This window comes from Podarcis filfolensis (genome assembly GCF_964270895.1).
Source record: "Podarcis filfolensis genome assembly, chromosome: 5".
NCBI lineage: Eukaryota > Metazoa > Chordata > Lepidosauria > Squamata > Lacertidae > Podarcis > Podarcis filfolensis.
Window position 1 is genome coordinate 97,891,252 of NC_139608.1, and position 17,944 is coordinate 97,909,195.

Here is a 17,944-nt window from a genome sequence, read left to right on the forward strand (position 1 = left end):
CCTTCTCTTTGGCCTCTGCATTCAAGCCCATCCTCTACCTATAGGCAGTGTCCTCCCCCCACCTGTAGCCAATACTGTACTCCATTACCCTGAGTTGTTAGAGGGAACTTACAAGGGTTTTCAACCCCATGGCACCTGGTTTCAAAATATATATTTTTTGTGCACCTACAAACCTTAGATTTCAGCAAGACAGCCCATAGCTCATAGGGATGGTGAAGCTCCCTGAGCATAGGAAGAATCAGATTGATATTAGTATTTATGATATCTTACAGTAAATAGTTTTCATAGTTGGGTGGAAATACATGTGCAAATTAAAATAAGCACACCCTGTCATAGGAGAACAGCCACAGAAGGAAATATAAACTGGTTACATGTAAAAACACAGAATACATTTTAAAAACCTTCTTGGCGTTCAAACTCTTGAATTCCTGTTTTTCCTCAGGAGCAGCTATGGAAGAAGGGCTAACTTTGAGAGGAACTCGTCTTCCTCCCTTGCCAGGGAAGTGGCGAGCTGGGCTCCCTCCTGCCCCTTCGGGAGAGTCTCCTGCGGAAGGTCGGGAGCAGGAGGACTGGCGCAGGAGCTGCGCCCCCTTCTCCTTGGGCGCGAGTGGGAGCCGCGTCGCGCGTGTGGAATCAAAAGCTGCGCTGGCTGGGAAGCGAGGCCACGAGGCCCCCGCCTCCCGCGAGAAGCAGGCAGGAAAGGGCGGGGATTCCTCCCTGGCGAGGCCGCGGAGGGCGAGCGGCTCAGGCCCAGGCCTGCCTGGAGCGGCGGCGGCGGCGGGGCGGAGCGAGGCCTCGAGCCGGGCGGCCATGGCGTCTTCGGAGGCGCCGCCCGGGGAAGAAGCAGCAGCAGCGGCGCTGCTGGCCGCCCTGGCCGCGCGGCTGACGGGGAGCGCCGAGCAGGAGGAGCAGGCCGCGGCGCCCGGTCGCCTGGCAACCGTGGGGCAGATCGCGGCCCTCTTTCGCGACCCGGCGGGCAGGTGAGGGCCGCGGGGGGCTGGGGCCGGGCTCCGTCACGTGTGGACGCGCTGCCGCGTGTCTTCCTGCTGGGGCGGGTGTGGTTTTGCCTGCGTCTCGGAGGAGGGACGGGACGAAGCAGGCGTGGGGGGGGCTCGCTTCCTCCTCCTCTAATTCTTCTTGGCGATTTTGTAAGGAAGCCTCCAGAACCTTCAAGTCCCCCGTTTCTCCCTGCAGTTGGGCTTATATCTCTGTCTGTCTAGAAATACAAGGCGTCCAAAGTTCATGCTGCTTCTCTTCGCTCGGCTGGATGCTGTGGCTTTTTGTAGGCGGAAGTTGCTTGGTGGGGTATAAATACTACTACTGCTACCGCTACTAATAACAACAACAGTAGCACTAATATGATTAGTTATACCCCACCCATCTGGCTGCATTCAGCCGCTCTGGGCCGGTTCCAACACGTATGAAAACATAATAAAACGTCAAACATTAATAATAACAATCAGATCCAATACAGAAAAGTCACAATAACTTTAAAATAAGTAACTTATATCAAATAAAGCAATATTCAATAGTCGATTAGAATATAATGGCAAATATTAAAATTAAATATCAGCAAATAATAAACAGTTTCCACTTGGGAATTGCAATAAACAATTACTAAACTGTAATTAATAAAAATCACAATGCATAAAATATCAGAAAACATACAGAACCATGTATTTAAAAATATATCTGAATTTCTTTACAGTGAAAAGTAATAATACGATATAGCTTTATTATTATAATAACAAAGCTACAAATCTTATGTAGAAGATGCTGCTTTTCAGCATCTTGCAGGTTCCGTGTACATTCCTCACCCTAGTTCAGACAGTTTAAGAAGAAGCATACTAAGAACCAGTTCTTTGACTCCAAGCTTTTTCTTTTTTGGTAACATAGTTTTTATTCATTCTCATATTGTAAAGCGTTTAACATTAAAGTGTATGACATGCAACATTTACATAAAATTAAAAATAAAGCAGCAAGAAACACAGAGTTAAATGTTTCTGAGTGTATTAGCAAAATTATGTCAAAGTGTATCTATCAAAATTATTACAATTATTACGGATATGAAATGATGCATAGTAACATGTAATGACCATAACTAACATGTATTTTGTATTAATAACAATTAGAATTTATAGGAAGGGGCAAGGGAGAGGACCAGGGGGAAAAATAAAAGACATGGTAATAAAACTGCTAGCCCATTTGCACATGCCTGCCCAGGTCTTTGGATACTGGGAGCCATGGAAGTGTCCTTACACTGAGGCGGACTGGCTACACGGAGCGGCAGTGGCTCTGCCAGCCCTGCCTGGAGGCTGAACCTGGGACCTTCTGCATGCAGAACAGAAGCTTTGCCCCTGGGCTGTGCCATGCAAGGAGGTGTGTCTGCAGTTCCACTTTAGGAAAATAAGTCTGTGGGAAATACTGAAGTACACATCAGTCCTGGCTTAATCTTTTAAAATTTCACATCTTGTCTTCATTCTGTGGCTCCACAGGAAGGAATGTAGCTCAGTGATAGAGCCAGTTCTGCATGGAACTTCAGTCCTGTTATCTCCAGGTAGTGCTAAGAAAAATTCCTCTCTGAAACGTTGGAGAGTTCCTGTCTTCCCTTGGGTAATCCTGAGCTAGCTGGATCAGTGGTCTGAAGTCAGCTCCTTATATTCCAGTTCAGGCATCCATCGTCCCCAGAGCTGCTGTGTTTCAGCAAGATGGTTTCATCATATCCTAAGGCAAGCGATGCAGCCACCTTGGTGAAGCTAAGCAGGTCTGGGTGTAGTCAAAGCCTGATGGGATACTGCCTAGAAGCTCTACTTAACTTGAAAAGTGGGTGTAATAAACAAACAGAATAATTCACCTTTTGACTTGCCCTGGGAACTTAAGTTCAGAATTTAGAATAACTCGCAATTTTTATGAATTCTCTTCACAATTTTATGAAGCTTGTAGAGGCTGGAGAAAATACCTGAGTTCATGGGTAAAGGTAAAGGTAAAGGGACCCCTGACCATTAGGTCCAGTCGTGGCTGACTCTGGGGTTGCGGCGCTCATCTTGCTTTATTGGCCAAGGGAGCCGGCGTACAGCTTCTGGGTCATGTGGCCAGCATGAATAAGCCGCTTCTGGCAAACCAGAGCAGCGCACGGAAACGCCGTTTACCTTCCTGCCGGAGCGGTACCTATTTATCTACTTGCACTTTGACGTGCTTTCGAACTGCTAGGTTGGCAGGAGCAGGGACCGAGCAACAGGAGCTCACCCCGTCGCGGGGATTCGAACCGCCGACCTTCTGATTGGCAAGTCCTAGGCTCTGTGGTTTAACCCACAGCGCCACCCGTGTTCATGGGTACCTATAGTAAATATTTCAAAGCCAGGGTAACCCTTTATTTGCTATATTTTTTCTATCCCTATCAAGTACAAAATATGCAAAACAGCTTGGATTAGCTTTTTAAAAAAATATTGCATGGTACAAATGATATTCTTCTTTCATGTATATTTTTTTAATGTACTGTTGATGCTGTCTACTTTATATTTATTTTTCTTTCCAGGGAAAAAGCATCAGAAAGCCTATTCCAAGATCTCCTGCAAATTTTGAGGAAGGCATCTTATGAAATTGATGTAACCTACAAGCAAAATAATACACTGGAACACACAGATTCATTGTTCTTGTTGGTATCAGAATGTTTCAGATGCCTTCGGAATGCTTGTGTTCAGTGTACCAAGAATCAGAACGTTATGAGGTATGATTATTGCCCCCATACTTGCATAGTTTTTTAAATGTTAAATTACAGTAACTTGTTTCACCCAACTGAGCTCATAGCCGATTTAACTTTTGAAGCAGGCTCTCTTTGAAATACATTTCACTCCTCACTAGTTCACTTCACTTTGCTGTATACTCTTGGCGTTTGAGTGGAAACCTTGTGAGTGAATTGTCCACATTTGTTAAATTGTGTGGCTCAGGCTAACTGACCAGTGTGTAATCATTATATATCTACATATTCTCTGAAAGTAAATTAATCTGCAAGAGAATCAAGGGTGCATGAACACAAGATTTATTCTGACAACTTTTTTCTTTGATTTGCTCTTTTTAAAATACTCGTGAAGTGAGATTTCATAGACTTTATCTTCACCAAGTCTTGTGATTATTTAAGATCTGATTTTTTTTTGTTAGTCTTGCATCTGGATTACTTAATATTTGTTGGCTGCAAGGATGTGCATTTTATTTGCCCCTGAGGTCGGGTGAATTCTGGGGTGTTCTTCATGGGATTTAAAGTGCACTGCAGCAGGGAGCGTTGTGTATCCATGAAGGTTCCCTGCACAGTTGAAAACCCGGATTTTCTAGAATTGTCAGTTGTGCAGGGAGCATTCATGGCTGGACAAGGATCCTCAGTGCAGAAGTGCACTTTAATCATGTGAGGGGTCAGAACAAGTTGTTAGTTATTTTGAATCTTTATGTGACTCTTTATCTCTTGCCAGCTCCTCACCATGAAACCCCCCTCCTGTCTGTTTTCTCTCCTGGTGTGCCTTGCCACCTTAGGACTTTTTATATTCATTCCTTTTCATAATTGCCCAGTATGACCTCCCTTTCCTAGACTTCTCTGGGCCTGTTGTTTTTTAAGCTACAGTATGTTCTTTCCAAGTATTTTTAAAACCATCTTCCTCCCCTTGGCTTTTCTTCCTACTCAGCCCCTTTCTGTCACTCTTACCTTACTCAGTCACAGATAGGTAGCCGTGTTGGTCTGCCATAGTCAAAACAAAAAAAAATTTTTTCCTTCCAGTAGCACCTTAAAGACCAACTAAGTTAGTTCTTGGTATGAGCTTTCGTGTGCATGCACACGAAAGCTCATACCAAGAACTAACTTAGTTGGTCTTTAAGGTGCTACTGGAAGGAAAAAAATTTTTTTTGTTCTTACTCAGTCAATTACTCCTAGGGGAGTTCACCACCACAGAATTTATTTATTACATTACAATATGTATTACAAATTTAGGACTTTATATTATGATACAGCTTTGTATAAAGCACTGGCTTCTCTGCTTTTTTTTTTAATTTCAGAGAATTTTAAATTTAAAACTGTTCTTTTATAACAGAAACCTGGGGCTAATTGAGGCATCTGTACACTTGATCCAATTACTTCACAAATTAGAAACTAACCTGGAGTCATTATTGACAGGTAAGATATTGCGGGGGCTACGTACATAAGCCCACATAGCTACTAACTTACAGACATGTTTACTTGCCTGTGTGCTCACACATACCTAAGAAAAGACAACCCTATTCCAGCTGAACAAAAAGACTTTACATGTCCAGCCTCCATCTCCATGTTGTAGAACTCTTAGAACTGTGGAACTGTCCTGATTTCCCCCCGATGCTCTGTGGCTTTCTTGTACAGTGATACCTCGGGTTAAGAACTTAATTCATTCTGGAGGTCCGTTCTTAACCTGAAACTGTTCTTAACCTGAAGCACCTCTTTAGCTAACGGGGCCTCCTGCTGCCGCCGCACCGCCAGAGCACAATTTCTGTTCTCATCCTGAAGCAAAGGTGCTATTTCTGGGTTAGCAGAGTCTGTAACCTGAAGCGTCTGTAACCTGAAGCGTATGTAACCCGAGGTACCACTGTAACTTGAAGCCATTGGTTTGCGTCCTACCCTTTGGAGCAGGAGAAAACAAGCTTGCTCCATCTTTCATGTGACAGCCCTTAAGATATCTGAAGATGGCTATCGTATCTCCTCTCAGTAGCCTCTTTTCCAGGCTAACCATACCAACTCCCTCAAGGCTTGGTTACCAGACCTTTGATTATCTTGGTTGCCCTCTGCACACATTCCAGCTTGCCAATGTCTTTAAATTGTGGTACCCAGAACTGGACACATTATTGCAGGTGTAGTCTGGCCAAGGCAGACTAGATGATACTTTTACTTCCTTCACTCTGGAGCAGTATGCTCTTTATGAGAGAGAGAGTTATTTCTTTATTCTGTTACAAAGCCAGAACATCTTGCTAGCTAATTGCCACCGTGGCAGTGTAAGGCCTTGGGGTGCTGTTGCACTCCCTCCAAATGCTGTGGGACTGCTAGTTGCTGCCCTCAGGAACTCTGTACAATGAGATCATGCTCTGGGAGTGCCGGCTGACCTCCAGATTAGCATGTTGTGGCACTTATTAGTGCCAGATGTGCTGATGATGGATACTGTTACAGGTCTCTATACCAGCAGACTAAAATCAAAAGACTTTTCTTTGAGAGCAGGTGTTCTTTAATTTTGCAAGCTTGAAACTGAGCGGTATAGCTCAGTGTTAGATAATGTGTTCTGCATGCAGGCAACCCCAAGTTCAATCCCAGTCAAAAGGATGGGGTTAAGGGAAGACATTAACTGTCAAGGTCCCTCAAAGTTGGAGAAGCTGATTTTGTTGTGGTTGCCATATTTATTATATTAAGTGATCATTTTACCCTGTTCAAGGAGGTGCACATCAGCATTCATTAATGAAATATGAAACCTGAGTAAACAGATAAAACAGCAATGGAATTAAATGATAGGTGAAGATAGAATAATTCCAAACTATTTCTCACCAAGAGTTCATGTAATCAAAACAAGGTTTAACTTGATGTGAAAAGACAAGATTAGGTGCCAAGCCAATTCTCTGGAGAGGACACAACCTGGATGTTGACACAGAAAAGGCTTTGTATCTTAGTAGCCACCTTCTGTTATCAGGTTCATACAGAAGAAAGCACCCTGTTTTACTTAAGTGCTTTAGGGCTTTATAGGCCATCACCAGCACTTAAATGAACTTTTCCACAATATTCTAATTTTTCGAGTTTCACCTGTAATTCAAGCATGTCTGAATGTACTCTACCTATATTTAAGTGGCATAATTTGGGACCTGCATTTCTTCTAACCAGGAATAATAATACCTTTATTGTCATTGTACAACTTGTGTACAATGAAATTAAACGAGCCTCCCCCCCAAACACTTAATCTCATTACACTCTCTGTGCTTATCGAACAACACACCACTTCGCAAGTCAATTGCGCTATGTTATTTTCCGTTCAACAGCCTAACAGCCCACGAATAGAAGCTGTTTTTTAGCCTGTTGGTATGGCTGATTATACTTCTATATCTCCTGCCCGAGGGTAGAAGATTAAAGAGGTGATGGCCAGGGTGTGAGTCATCCCTGAGAATTTTTCTTGCTCTCCTAAGGCAACGATTCCTTGCAATGTCATCTAGTGGACTCAAGGGACAGCCCATGATATCATGTGCTGTATCCACCACCCTCTGTACAGACTTTCTGTCCATGTCTGTCAAGCCAGCATACCACACTGTGATACAATATGAAAGGACACTTTCTATTGTGGACTGGTAAAAGGAGTTCATCAATTGTTGTTTAACATTATTCTTTCGCAAGACTCTGAGGAAATGGAGTCTCTGTTGGGAAAGAATACAGTAAAATCTTTTAAGTTAATTATCTTGATGGCTATGTATTTCTCTCTCATCCAGTAACATCTATTTTAAGTTTTTATTGTGGTGTTCATAATGTGGGTAGGAAAGTCCAGAGTGTCCCAACAGTTTGGAATTGGTAATGCACACACTGAAGTGGTATGCCTTATGTGCCTGGCAGATGCTTTTACCACTGCGGCTGACTTGCGGGGAGGAGTTTATTTTTAACGATGTATTAATGAATAAAGCAGCAGAAAAGGAAATACCGTGCAAAGCGCTGTGACTTAAATAACTGCTGTCTAATATCTGGTTAAGTCAAACTGCAATTTGCAATTTGCCATGAGAGCAAGGCATTTTTATATAAGGGAACAGCCAAGTCCCTGCTCTAAAAGTTTTAACCCATTTTGTTTACTGTTCCTGCTTTCATGTTTACTTAGATCTAGCAATCTTAATTTAGAAGCTGTTCAATTAACAGCTTCTATATTATGACCAATTTGCATACGACCAATATGCAATTATATATAATGAAGTTTAAATCATATTTTTTAATATTGTTCTAGAATATTTATTCAGTTAATGGATTGAGTTAGTATTGTTGACTTTGTGAATTGTATTATCATTCTGTACAATTTAAAACCAAACTGTATGTGATGTAAACTGTATCATTACATCCATTAGGCAGGTTATTTTAAAAAAGAAAATTGCATCAGCTGAGGAGGAAGCTGGTAATTAACCAGTTTGTAGCAAGTATGAAAGGGGAATATAATCGTTTTTCCCCCTGCTGCATTCCTGAGGAAAATCCCTTTTCTAATACAGTGGTACCTCGGGTTAAGTACCGTATTTTTTGCACCACAACACTCACTTTTTTCCTCCTAGAAAGTAAGGGGAAATGTCTGTGTGTGTTATGGAGGGAATGCCTACGGGTGGCATGCCTACGGATTTTCCTCCTCTAAAAATTACGTGCGTGTTATGGTCGGGTGCGTGTTATAGAGCGAAAAATACGGTACTTAATTCGTTCTGGAGGTCTGTTCTTAACCTGAAACTGTTCTTAACCTGAAGCACCACTTTAGCTAATGGGGCCTCCAGCTGCCGCCGCACCGCCGCTGCACGATTTCTGTTCTCACCCTGAAGCAAAGTTCTTAACCCGAGGTACTATTTCTGGGTTAGCGGCATCTGTAACCTGAAGCGTATGTAATCTGAAGCGTATGTAACCCGAGGTACCACTGTACTAATAATTATATTGTGAGAAAATCCCCCATTTGCACCTGTTAAATACCCCAAGATAAATTTCATTTTTTTGCAATTAACGCGGGTGGCGCTGTGGGTAAAACCTCAGCGCCTAGGACTTGCTGATCGTAAGGTCGGCAGTTCGAATCCCCGCGGCGGGGTGAGCTCCCGCCGTTTGGTCCCAGCTCCTGCCCACCTAGCAGTTCGAAAGCACCCCTAAGTGCAAGTAGATAAATAGGGACCGCTACCTAGCGGGAAGGTAAACGGCATTTCCGTGTGCTGCGCTGGTGCTGGCTCCCCAGAGCAGCTTCGTGACGCTGGCCACGTGACCCGGAAGTGTCTTCGGACGGCGCCGGCTCCCGGCCTGTTGAGCGACATGAGCGCGCAACCCTAGAGTCGGTCACGACTGGCCCGTACGGGCAGGGGTACCTTTACCTTTACCTTTTTATTACTCTTTTAATTCTCTTAATTTTTATTTTGAAATTGGGATTTCCTTTTGCAAGTTTCACAATATAGTTAGACTGTAATATTCACAACAGAGTGAATATTCTATTCCACTCACCCAGAAACCTCTGCATTTGGGATCCTAAGGTGTACTGACCACCCTTCAATAGAAAGGCCTCCCTCGGAAGGTGGTGGACTCTCCTTCATTGGAGGTTTTTAAACTGAGGTTGGATGACCACCTGTCAGGGATCATTTAGCTCTGATTGCTATATTGCAGGGGGTTGGACTAGATGACCCTTCCAACTCTACAAGTCTATTACATATCCCTCTAAGACAGCATTGCTGGCCATGCTGGTGGAAGTGGTATTGGCGGAACCCAGGACTTTGGTTCTGTGTGACTTCAGTGTCTATGCCAAGGCCTCTTCCATGACAGCTTTGGAGCTATCACAGCTCATCAGTGGCCCAACCCACAGGGCAGGACAGATTTAGCCTGGGTTGTGTGGCCCTACAATCGATGGGATTCAAACAAGCTAGACCACTTCCTGGTGAGGTTTGGTCTCATGGTGATTATCTCCCCATGCAGGGGTTCAGGACCTATTCAGATGGTCCATCCCAGAGACTTATGGAATCTAATGGAGAGAACTGGCAATGGTACTGAGGCCCTTGTCTTCCCCTATAACAGTGAAATGTGTAGGGCTATCCACACTTTCTCTCCTGAGTGCCCTCTCCACTGTTGTGGAGCTTGAAACACACCTTGGTGCTCTAGGGAGCTATGAGTTATGAAGCAAGATGAACAATGGCTACAGCGCTCTTGGCACAAACCCCATTGCAAAGGTGACCCAACACACCTTAGAGTACACAATAATGCATACTATGTTGCAATGAGGGGCAAAAAAGGGCTATTTTGTCTCTGCCATTGCATCCTGAAATAGACATCCAGTAGATGACATACCGTCTCAACCCTTGCCTCTCATAGCTAATTATAGCTTGTTAGGTGTGCTTGTGTGTGTGATTGGTTATGTACTGTATATGTGTAAAAGTTCTGAACCAGTGCCTGGATGCAGCAATGGGCTTGGTGAGGGCTAATAAACTGAAGCTGAATCCCTGAAAGACTCAAACCCTGTTGGTAAGCATCTGGAAACTTGGGTCAAGTACCATCTCTGGATGGGGTTGATCCATCATTGTCATTGGAAAGCCTAGCATCCTCAGTGGCTAGGAAATTCTTTAACCAGCTTTGCCTTGTGTGCCAGCTGCCTTTCCTGGACTGAGATAATCTGGCCATGGAGCTTTCTGCCCTGGTAACCTCAAGGCTAGACTAATGTGCCAAATGCAGGGCTGTCCTAGAGATTAATCTGGAAGCTGCACTTGGTGGATGTTACGTTGCTCTGTGCAATGACTTAACACCAACAAGCTACACCATTGTTAAACTTTTGCTCTGGTTGCCAATAAGCTACTCAGCTAAGTTTAAGGTTATGGTATTGGCATACGGAGCCCTGAACAGCCCAGAACCTGATTATCTGAGATATACCTGATTATAATATAATATAATATAATATAATATAATATACCTGACTGTCTGCTCTGGTCTGCTGTGTGTGTTTTTTTTAAATACCATGTGCATCAGTGGGCCTGTTGTTTGTTACTCACCACTGAACATTTAGTTGTATAGTCCCCTTTCTGCCCCTTAATATTTTAGACAAACACCAAATTGGTATATTCTTGGACGCTTATTGAACAGATCTTCCCAGACTAAGACTAGACAGTATTTTATCTCCACACAATGTTTTTTCAGTTACATAGTTGTGCTTGTGTTTTGTAGCTGTAATTATATTTTACTGTATTTTGTATAGTTGTTGTTTTAAGGGAATCACTTAGATATTTTGGTTTGAAGTGACAAATAAATAAAACAGTAATGACTATGATGCTAATCTGTGCTGACTTTTCTTTAATTACATAAGAAAAATAGCTCAAAAGCTACTTATTTACATCTTTGCTTTGTCTTTCTGCACTTCCAGGACAGGGAATTGAGGCCAGTATTTTGCTACTGTGGTTGAAGCAGAAGCTGTAATTACATTGTCAGAATAATATTTGTAGCACTGTATTACTTTCTCAAAATAATTGCAGGCATATGACAAATACATTACACTCATCAAAATTTTATGTAAACACATACACAAGTTTTTATTTGACTTATTGATGGTGTGTGTGAGTTTCATGCCTTGCTATCTGTTGACCAGCCAACCAAACAAGCAAAAAGCAATCTTCGTGGCCTTTTAACTGTTAACACTATAAATATCTGCTGTAAAATAAACTGTCACTTCTACTGTGGGCAATATTTGTTCTGTCGTACTTTATGCTATGCAACTCTCATATCATGCTTTGAAGTGAGACATTTAATCTTTTTGTTCCTGGGATGTTATTGGATGAATTTGCTCTTGAAACAATTATTAAATTGACAATTTTTTAAATATGAGAGTTGAAAGTGGTCTTTAGGGCTCATAGGGTCCTAAAAACTTGGTTGTCTTGTAAGCAAATGAACCAACAACAGCAAGAAGACCTGAAAGCAAAAGCAGGCTTTTGCATAAACGATTCATGACAGGTGCACGTGGTTCCCACAGAAATGGCTTGATGTGTCCTTTGATGTCGATAAAGGTAATTTGCAGCTTTAAGCTGATTTCACTTATGCTAAAATAAATAAGTGGAAAGAGCTTTCTGAACTCTTGCTTACTGGCCTTTGGGAAGACCATGTGAGGGCCCTGCGATGCTCCCAGAGCCCTTTCACATCCTTTCCAGAGATTGGTAAGCAGCCCTGTCTGTCTCACTGGGCTTGGGGAGTGTATTCTCAGGTGGAGGCATCATTCTACACAAACCTGGGTGTTGTAGATTTTACCTGTTGGCCTTGAGTGTGAAATTCACTATACGATTCAATTTTTCATTGCAAAATGAATATTTTAGCTGATTTAATTTCTAATTGCCTTATCTTATATAATAAGATGCAACATAAAAAGAGTACTGGTTACATTATAAAACTAATTCAAAATAGATTTTTAAAAATACATTAGTAGTTTTAAAACAGCTAGTAGGGAGGACCACAAACTTTTTTCCTGTTAAGTAAACATTGCTATTTCTGTTTAATTATTCAGAATATTTATATCCCACTTTTCCCTGAATATTGCTCATGCTGGCTAACAATAAAAATGAAATTCATAAACTTAGCAAAAGGACCCCATAGTAATAAGATACATATCGCACAGGCTGGTAGTTTTTTGGTCCAGCTTGCTGGGGTCTGCAGTGTGGCACCCGTAGATATCCTGGCACCCTCAGGTGGTCCCCTGCCCCTCCCAATTTTTAAATTTGACTTAAACAAGCTTTGCAGGTTTGCTTATTTGGTCAGGAGTGCCTGTTTTTATTTGGACAGAGAAGGTGATAAATCACCAGTTTTCCTTCTGAAAAATCAGTATGATATGGTGCTCACAACAATTTCTTCGATTTCCAAATGTGGTCCTGGGCTCAAAAAGATTGGGAACCCTGTTCTAATATTCTCAGTTGTGCTTTCTTCTGTTCAGAGTGCAATACAATAAAATGCAGTATAAGAAATAAAAGAAGCAATAAAGATACGCTAGCTCAGTGGGAGAACACATGCTGTCCATGCAGAAAGTCCAGGTTCAATCCCTGGCACCTCCAGCTGAGAAGCAAAATAAACAAGGAGAAAAGAGCGTTCAGGTAGCAGATGATATGAGACATCCCTGCCTGAGTCAGGAGCAGGGGTGCCAACTTGAATAATTTTTTGGGGTGGGAGCCAAGTAAGCCCTGTCTTGCACACACTGTTTGAATGGCCATGCCCATCAGCTGGGGGGCAGCACCCTCAAATTTTTTTGGGGGGGGCAAATACCCCACGGCCCCTAGGAGTTGGCTCCTTACACCAGAGTAAACAATAAAGGGCTCAATGACGATTAGTCTGACTACGAACTCCTCCTCCGCCTTCCTTCCTGTTGCTTGCTATCCTGTCATGGAAGTGGAGTTCTGGGCCTATTTGTGTCAACAAAACAGCCTGCCTTTTAAAAAGTATAGTTCCCAACTCCAGGGATGCAATCTTGGGGTTTGATAAGCAAAGCTAGGATCCCTCATTTTCACAGAAGACTGACATTCTTTGAAATTAAATGAAGCAGCCGGTCCATCCAGACATCTCTATAAATCTAAGTGTGCAACATCTGCTACATCCTGTGAACTGGCAGGTCATATGGTCATGTAATACAGCAGCTGGACACTATGAATAACTCATGGTGGGTGGCCGGTCAGCCCTGTTCACTCTTTTTCTCGGTTACCGAGTGTGGTTGAAGTTCAGGTTAAGACTCAGACCATTCATTTTCTGCTGATTTTATGCAATTGCTCTTTGAAGGGATACTGTTGCCTGATTATATGCTTAAATGAAGGGCTAATCCCAGGACTGTGTTTGCTATGAGGTATCTGAAATGAGAACACTTGTTCTTTAGCAGAAAGATTAACTGTTGTTCTAATGCATCAGGGACTGGTGAAGCCTAAAGGAACTTCAAGCAATCAATAATGTTTAATTTATTAACTACAATTTAGTCCCTCAGTTCCTCAAAGTAATTATACTTGCAGGCCCTGGGGCACTAAAAAGGAACAGAGGTAAGGAAATTTCTGCATTGGTTTTTAGACCACAGAATGAATCAAACTGCCTTCGGTCCCTGTAAACAGAGGCCTTTAAAAACAAAGGGCCATATCATATGTGACCTTAAATGCAGATTTACATTTAACTTGTAGGTTTAAAATCCAAAAAGTATCAGCTGTTAGCGCCAATAAGAGAATGCAGAAACAACCTTCAGAGGACAAATTTGTCTTAGTAGCTCAGATGGGGAGAAAAGAGTTAACCTCCCACATGCCTGCTGCAACCCTGATAATTATCAGCACACCCCTTACCACTATTTGCATGTTTTAAAACTTGCATTTAACACCAGGTGTCCTACACCCTCTCCAGTTTTTGTATTCTCAGGGGTTGCTGTCATCTCCAAACTGTGGGCTTGGGCTGGCAATATATTCTGCCTTAAATTGGCCCTCTCACAAGTTATCCAACTTCGTAAGAAGGCTGGTGCCATTTTGCATTGTTGCACAGCTCAGAAAAGCATGGCGTACAAGTGTGCAAGTGCATTAAAAATCCAAAATTAAAGTTTACCATTAAATTACGGAATCTCTCTAACAACTTGAAAATACTATTTTATTCTTTGCCTACAGTTTCATTCACAGAAAAAAAGTTTTGTATTACCTTGCTTAAATCCTTGTAGAGTGGGGGGGGGGGGTCATTTAAACCTGAAGAGTAAAATCAACTGTAAATTAGAAATCAGGGATGGACTGAAAAGAAGCTTTTCTCCTTCAAATAGAGGAAACCATCTAGCCTGTGAAAGACTGCTTCCAAGGCTGAGAAGACAGACTTCTGATTCAAATTCCAGAGGAAGTGACATCGTCTGGTGGTCTTCCCATCATTTGTTGTAGACCCAGGGGTAGCTTAACCTGTGGCCCTCTAGATGTTAATGGCCTAAAGCTCCCACCATGGCTGGGCTGATGGAAGTTGGACCCCAACAACCTATGGAGGGTCAAAGGTTGCTCATCCCTGCTTTAAACAAACAAGTGTGATTTCTCTGTGTGCCATGTTCTCCCATGGGAATATGTAGGTCATGTGACTGCCATGACTTGTAGAATTGCAGCCTTTTAAAAAGGTCCAGTGTGATCATGCAGAATTTAGAGGTCATGTGTTTACTTCCTATGTGGAAGAACCAGTTATTACCAGTTACTACCTGGTTTTGTATGCACATCCCTCCCAGGTTGCAAGCCTGCCAGCCGTCAGCTCTATATGATTGCTCTTTGATATTTGGGATCTATAATAGGCATAGGCCTTCTTTTTGTGCAATTCAGATGAAATCTAGCCTTAACTTTTAAGTGGTTTGTGGCTGAATTCAATCAAATTTTGATGTAAGATGAACTTGTGGCCAATGAATATTCCTTTTGCTGTTCAGATGGCCACATAGCCTGATATAAATTGGTGTCCTAAATTGTAGCATATTGTGCTAAAAATCCTTTAAGCCTGAGATCCACTATGACCTAGCATTTGTGAATCTTAAGCTGCAGACTCCTTGATCAGGGTACATATCCTTCTTTGGTAATTTTCTAAGAAAGGAATATAGAGAAAATTATTCTCCTCTTGGAAGCAAAGTGGAAAGCTGAAGTTACTATTCTTCATACTTCACTGGCAATAAAACGGGGGCATGTTCTACGTTTCAGCAAATACAGAACAGTAAGGCCTTTAAATTGTGTGTAAAATGATCTATTGCCGTGGTCGCCAACCTTTCTGAACACATTAGCAATCTGGAGAAACTCTTGTGGTCACCAAGCATATACCACAACCTGTTCTTTGTATTGCCTACAGTAGGATCCTCCTTTCAAGCCCAGTTTCATCAGAGTGAGGGGAGAAGACCCTGTGGTGCCAGGGAAGGCTTCTGCAGGCACCTCCTTGGTAACCTCTATTCTGGTGTTCTAAAACTAAGTTGCAGTGACCATACACATCAAGTACACATTTTGTTCTACCTAGATTACCCTAGACTAGCTATCCCAAGCAAGTTTTGTTTTTGTATTCTTTCTTTGTGGTGAGGTGGAAGCAAACTGGATGGCCAAGAAGATCTGTCCCAATGGATCATCCAGAAATAAGAAATAGCCTTCTGGCACCTTAAAGATTTAACAAAAAATTATTTTAGCATAAGCTTTCATTGTCTGGAGTCCATTTCATTGCATGCAAGTGGACAAAGCTTCTGCCACAATAAATTTGTTAGATTTTAAAGTGCCACAAAACTCTTTGTCAACAGACTAACACAGCTGCACCTCTGGAAATACTCTTAGAAAACCTGAAGTTAGGTTGTGACACATAAGGGCTGGGAATATACTGTATTAAACTGTCTTGAGGTATATATAATTCTTGTTAACGCTATATCTGCATGGGCCAGAATGCCTTTGCTACTCAAAGACCAAGTCACACACAGCTATTGTCTGCTGCTAACAGTTGGATTGCTGGCAAATTAAATATGTATTACCTTGGTAAGACAAACCTGAACATGCTTGCCCTGTGTTTTGCTTTGGGGAATTGAAAACTTCCTCAAGAAATGGCTCAATTTTGGGTAGGTTTTATTAGGAGCAGCTCGTATGGAAGAGTCTGCCATGACATCTTATTCCCTGTGGTGTGTTGCTGCATCACTTTGTGTCCTTGGATATTAGAAAGGGAAGTATTAGAAGGAATGCTCCCTGAGTGCCAGGCTACACATTCTGTAAGGATAGAGATGAACCCTGGTTTCTTAAAGGTAAAGGTAAAGGGACCCCTGACTATTAGGTCTAGTCGTGGCCAACTCTGGGGTTGCGGTGCTCATCTCGCTTTAGTGGCCAAGGGAGCTTCCAGGTCATGCATACAGCTTCTGGGTCATGTGGCCAGCATGACTAAGCCACTTCTGGCGAACCAGAGCAGCGCACGGAAACGCCGTTTACCTTCCCACTGGAGCGGTACCTATTTATCTACTTGCACTTTGACGTGCTTTCGAACTGCTAGGTGCAAGGAACAATTGCTTATTTCTATGGATGTCCTGCAACGAAGTAAGGAATAGCCTGCCATGGTATCTAGTGCCAAGAGTTTAAATTTAGAAACAATGTCTTGCTTTTTATTTATTTTCTTCAGGTCTGGGGGAATTGAAATAGGCTTCTATTATCACACACTGATTCCATTTATATATATATATTTGTTTAAAAGGACTGAAACAGAATGTCAGCCTCTTATGGGAGTTGGCGGGGCAATGCAGCTAGGGATTGTCAATTTCAATTCCTCTCAGGTGAGAGCCTGAGCGGGAGTTTGTGTAGGTAGAGGGTGGGCCCATGAGGAGGAGAGCTGGGAGTGAGAGTTAACGCGGGACACAAGCAGGGGGTGGGGTGGGGCCAGGGGGTGATGTTGTGGTGACGGAAAGGGGTCTGACTTAAAGATTGAAAGGGGGCCAGAGAGCCGGACGTTTCCTTTCCCTCTTGTATTCATTTCCGGTATTGGAGCTCAGCTGGGGAGAAAAAGGAGTCATTTAAGTGTCAGGATCATGTATGAATCAGTCCCAGGGCAAGTTTGCAGGGAGGTAGGATACCGGAGGGATTAAGCTTCAGCACCCATTTGCTTCAAAAATGCTTTATAATTGATTTTAAAAACAAGGATTGCTGCTCACAGCTTGGTTTAGCTGGAGGGATTTGCCGCTAGAGGGGGCTGTAATACATTCTTTGACAACTGGTTAGACAAGATTGTGACCTTTGCCCAGAGATGTCCCCAGAGCCACAACTCGGCCACAGTTTCTTGATGTCTAAACTGGCCAAGCACACATGGGTCTTTAAATCCATTCAGTCTTAAGTTAAAATCGGTGTCTCTCTATCTATATAATGTGAACTGGAGGATTTATTCCCATCCTGCTTCTCCCCCCACCCCAAAAGCTGGAGTGCAAAGCTGTGACTTTTTTTGGCGTTTGAAACATTTGTCTTTCTATGCTTGTTTTATAAGTCAAGAGTAAAAATGATCTTACTGTTGCACTATTTCATGATGCTTTTGACTCATTAGCCAAGTATCTGAAATCCTAGTAATAATTATAGATTCTTAACATCAGTCTTCCATTTGAGATGAATCTTAATTTATATCACAGAATAATAGAATCATCATACCTTTCAAATTTTAAAAGCATGATGGTTATGTTTTGGTGATATTTAACTTCACTTAGAATTTTGGAGTTGATCCATCCACATAATGATTTGATTTTTGTGAAGTTGTAAGCTATTTTGTAAG

General features: G+C 42.4%; 1 protein-coding gene across 3 annotated transcripts in view; it reads left to right on the plus strand.

The window, feature by feature from the left end:
* The first annotated feature begins 778 nt into the window (after positions 1–778).
* Positions 779–17,944, plus strand: part of ATXN10 (ataxin 10) — a 64,472-nt gene continuing 47,306 nt past the window's right edge. For all 3 annotated transcript variants that reach the window (XR_014548634.1, XR_014548635.1, XM_083615816.1), the window contains exons 1-3: positions 779–980; positions 3,536–3,727; positions 5,076–5,158. Coding sequence is in view for 1 of the 3 variants with exons in the window: in XM_083615816.1 (XP_083471942.1) it covers positions 811–980; positions 3,536–3,727; positions 5,076–5,158 (445 nt within the window). In the remaining 2 variants the exon portion in view is untranslated. The remainder of the gene's footprint in view (positions 981–3,535; positions 3,728–5,075; positions 5,159–17,944) is intronic.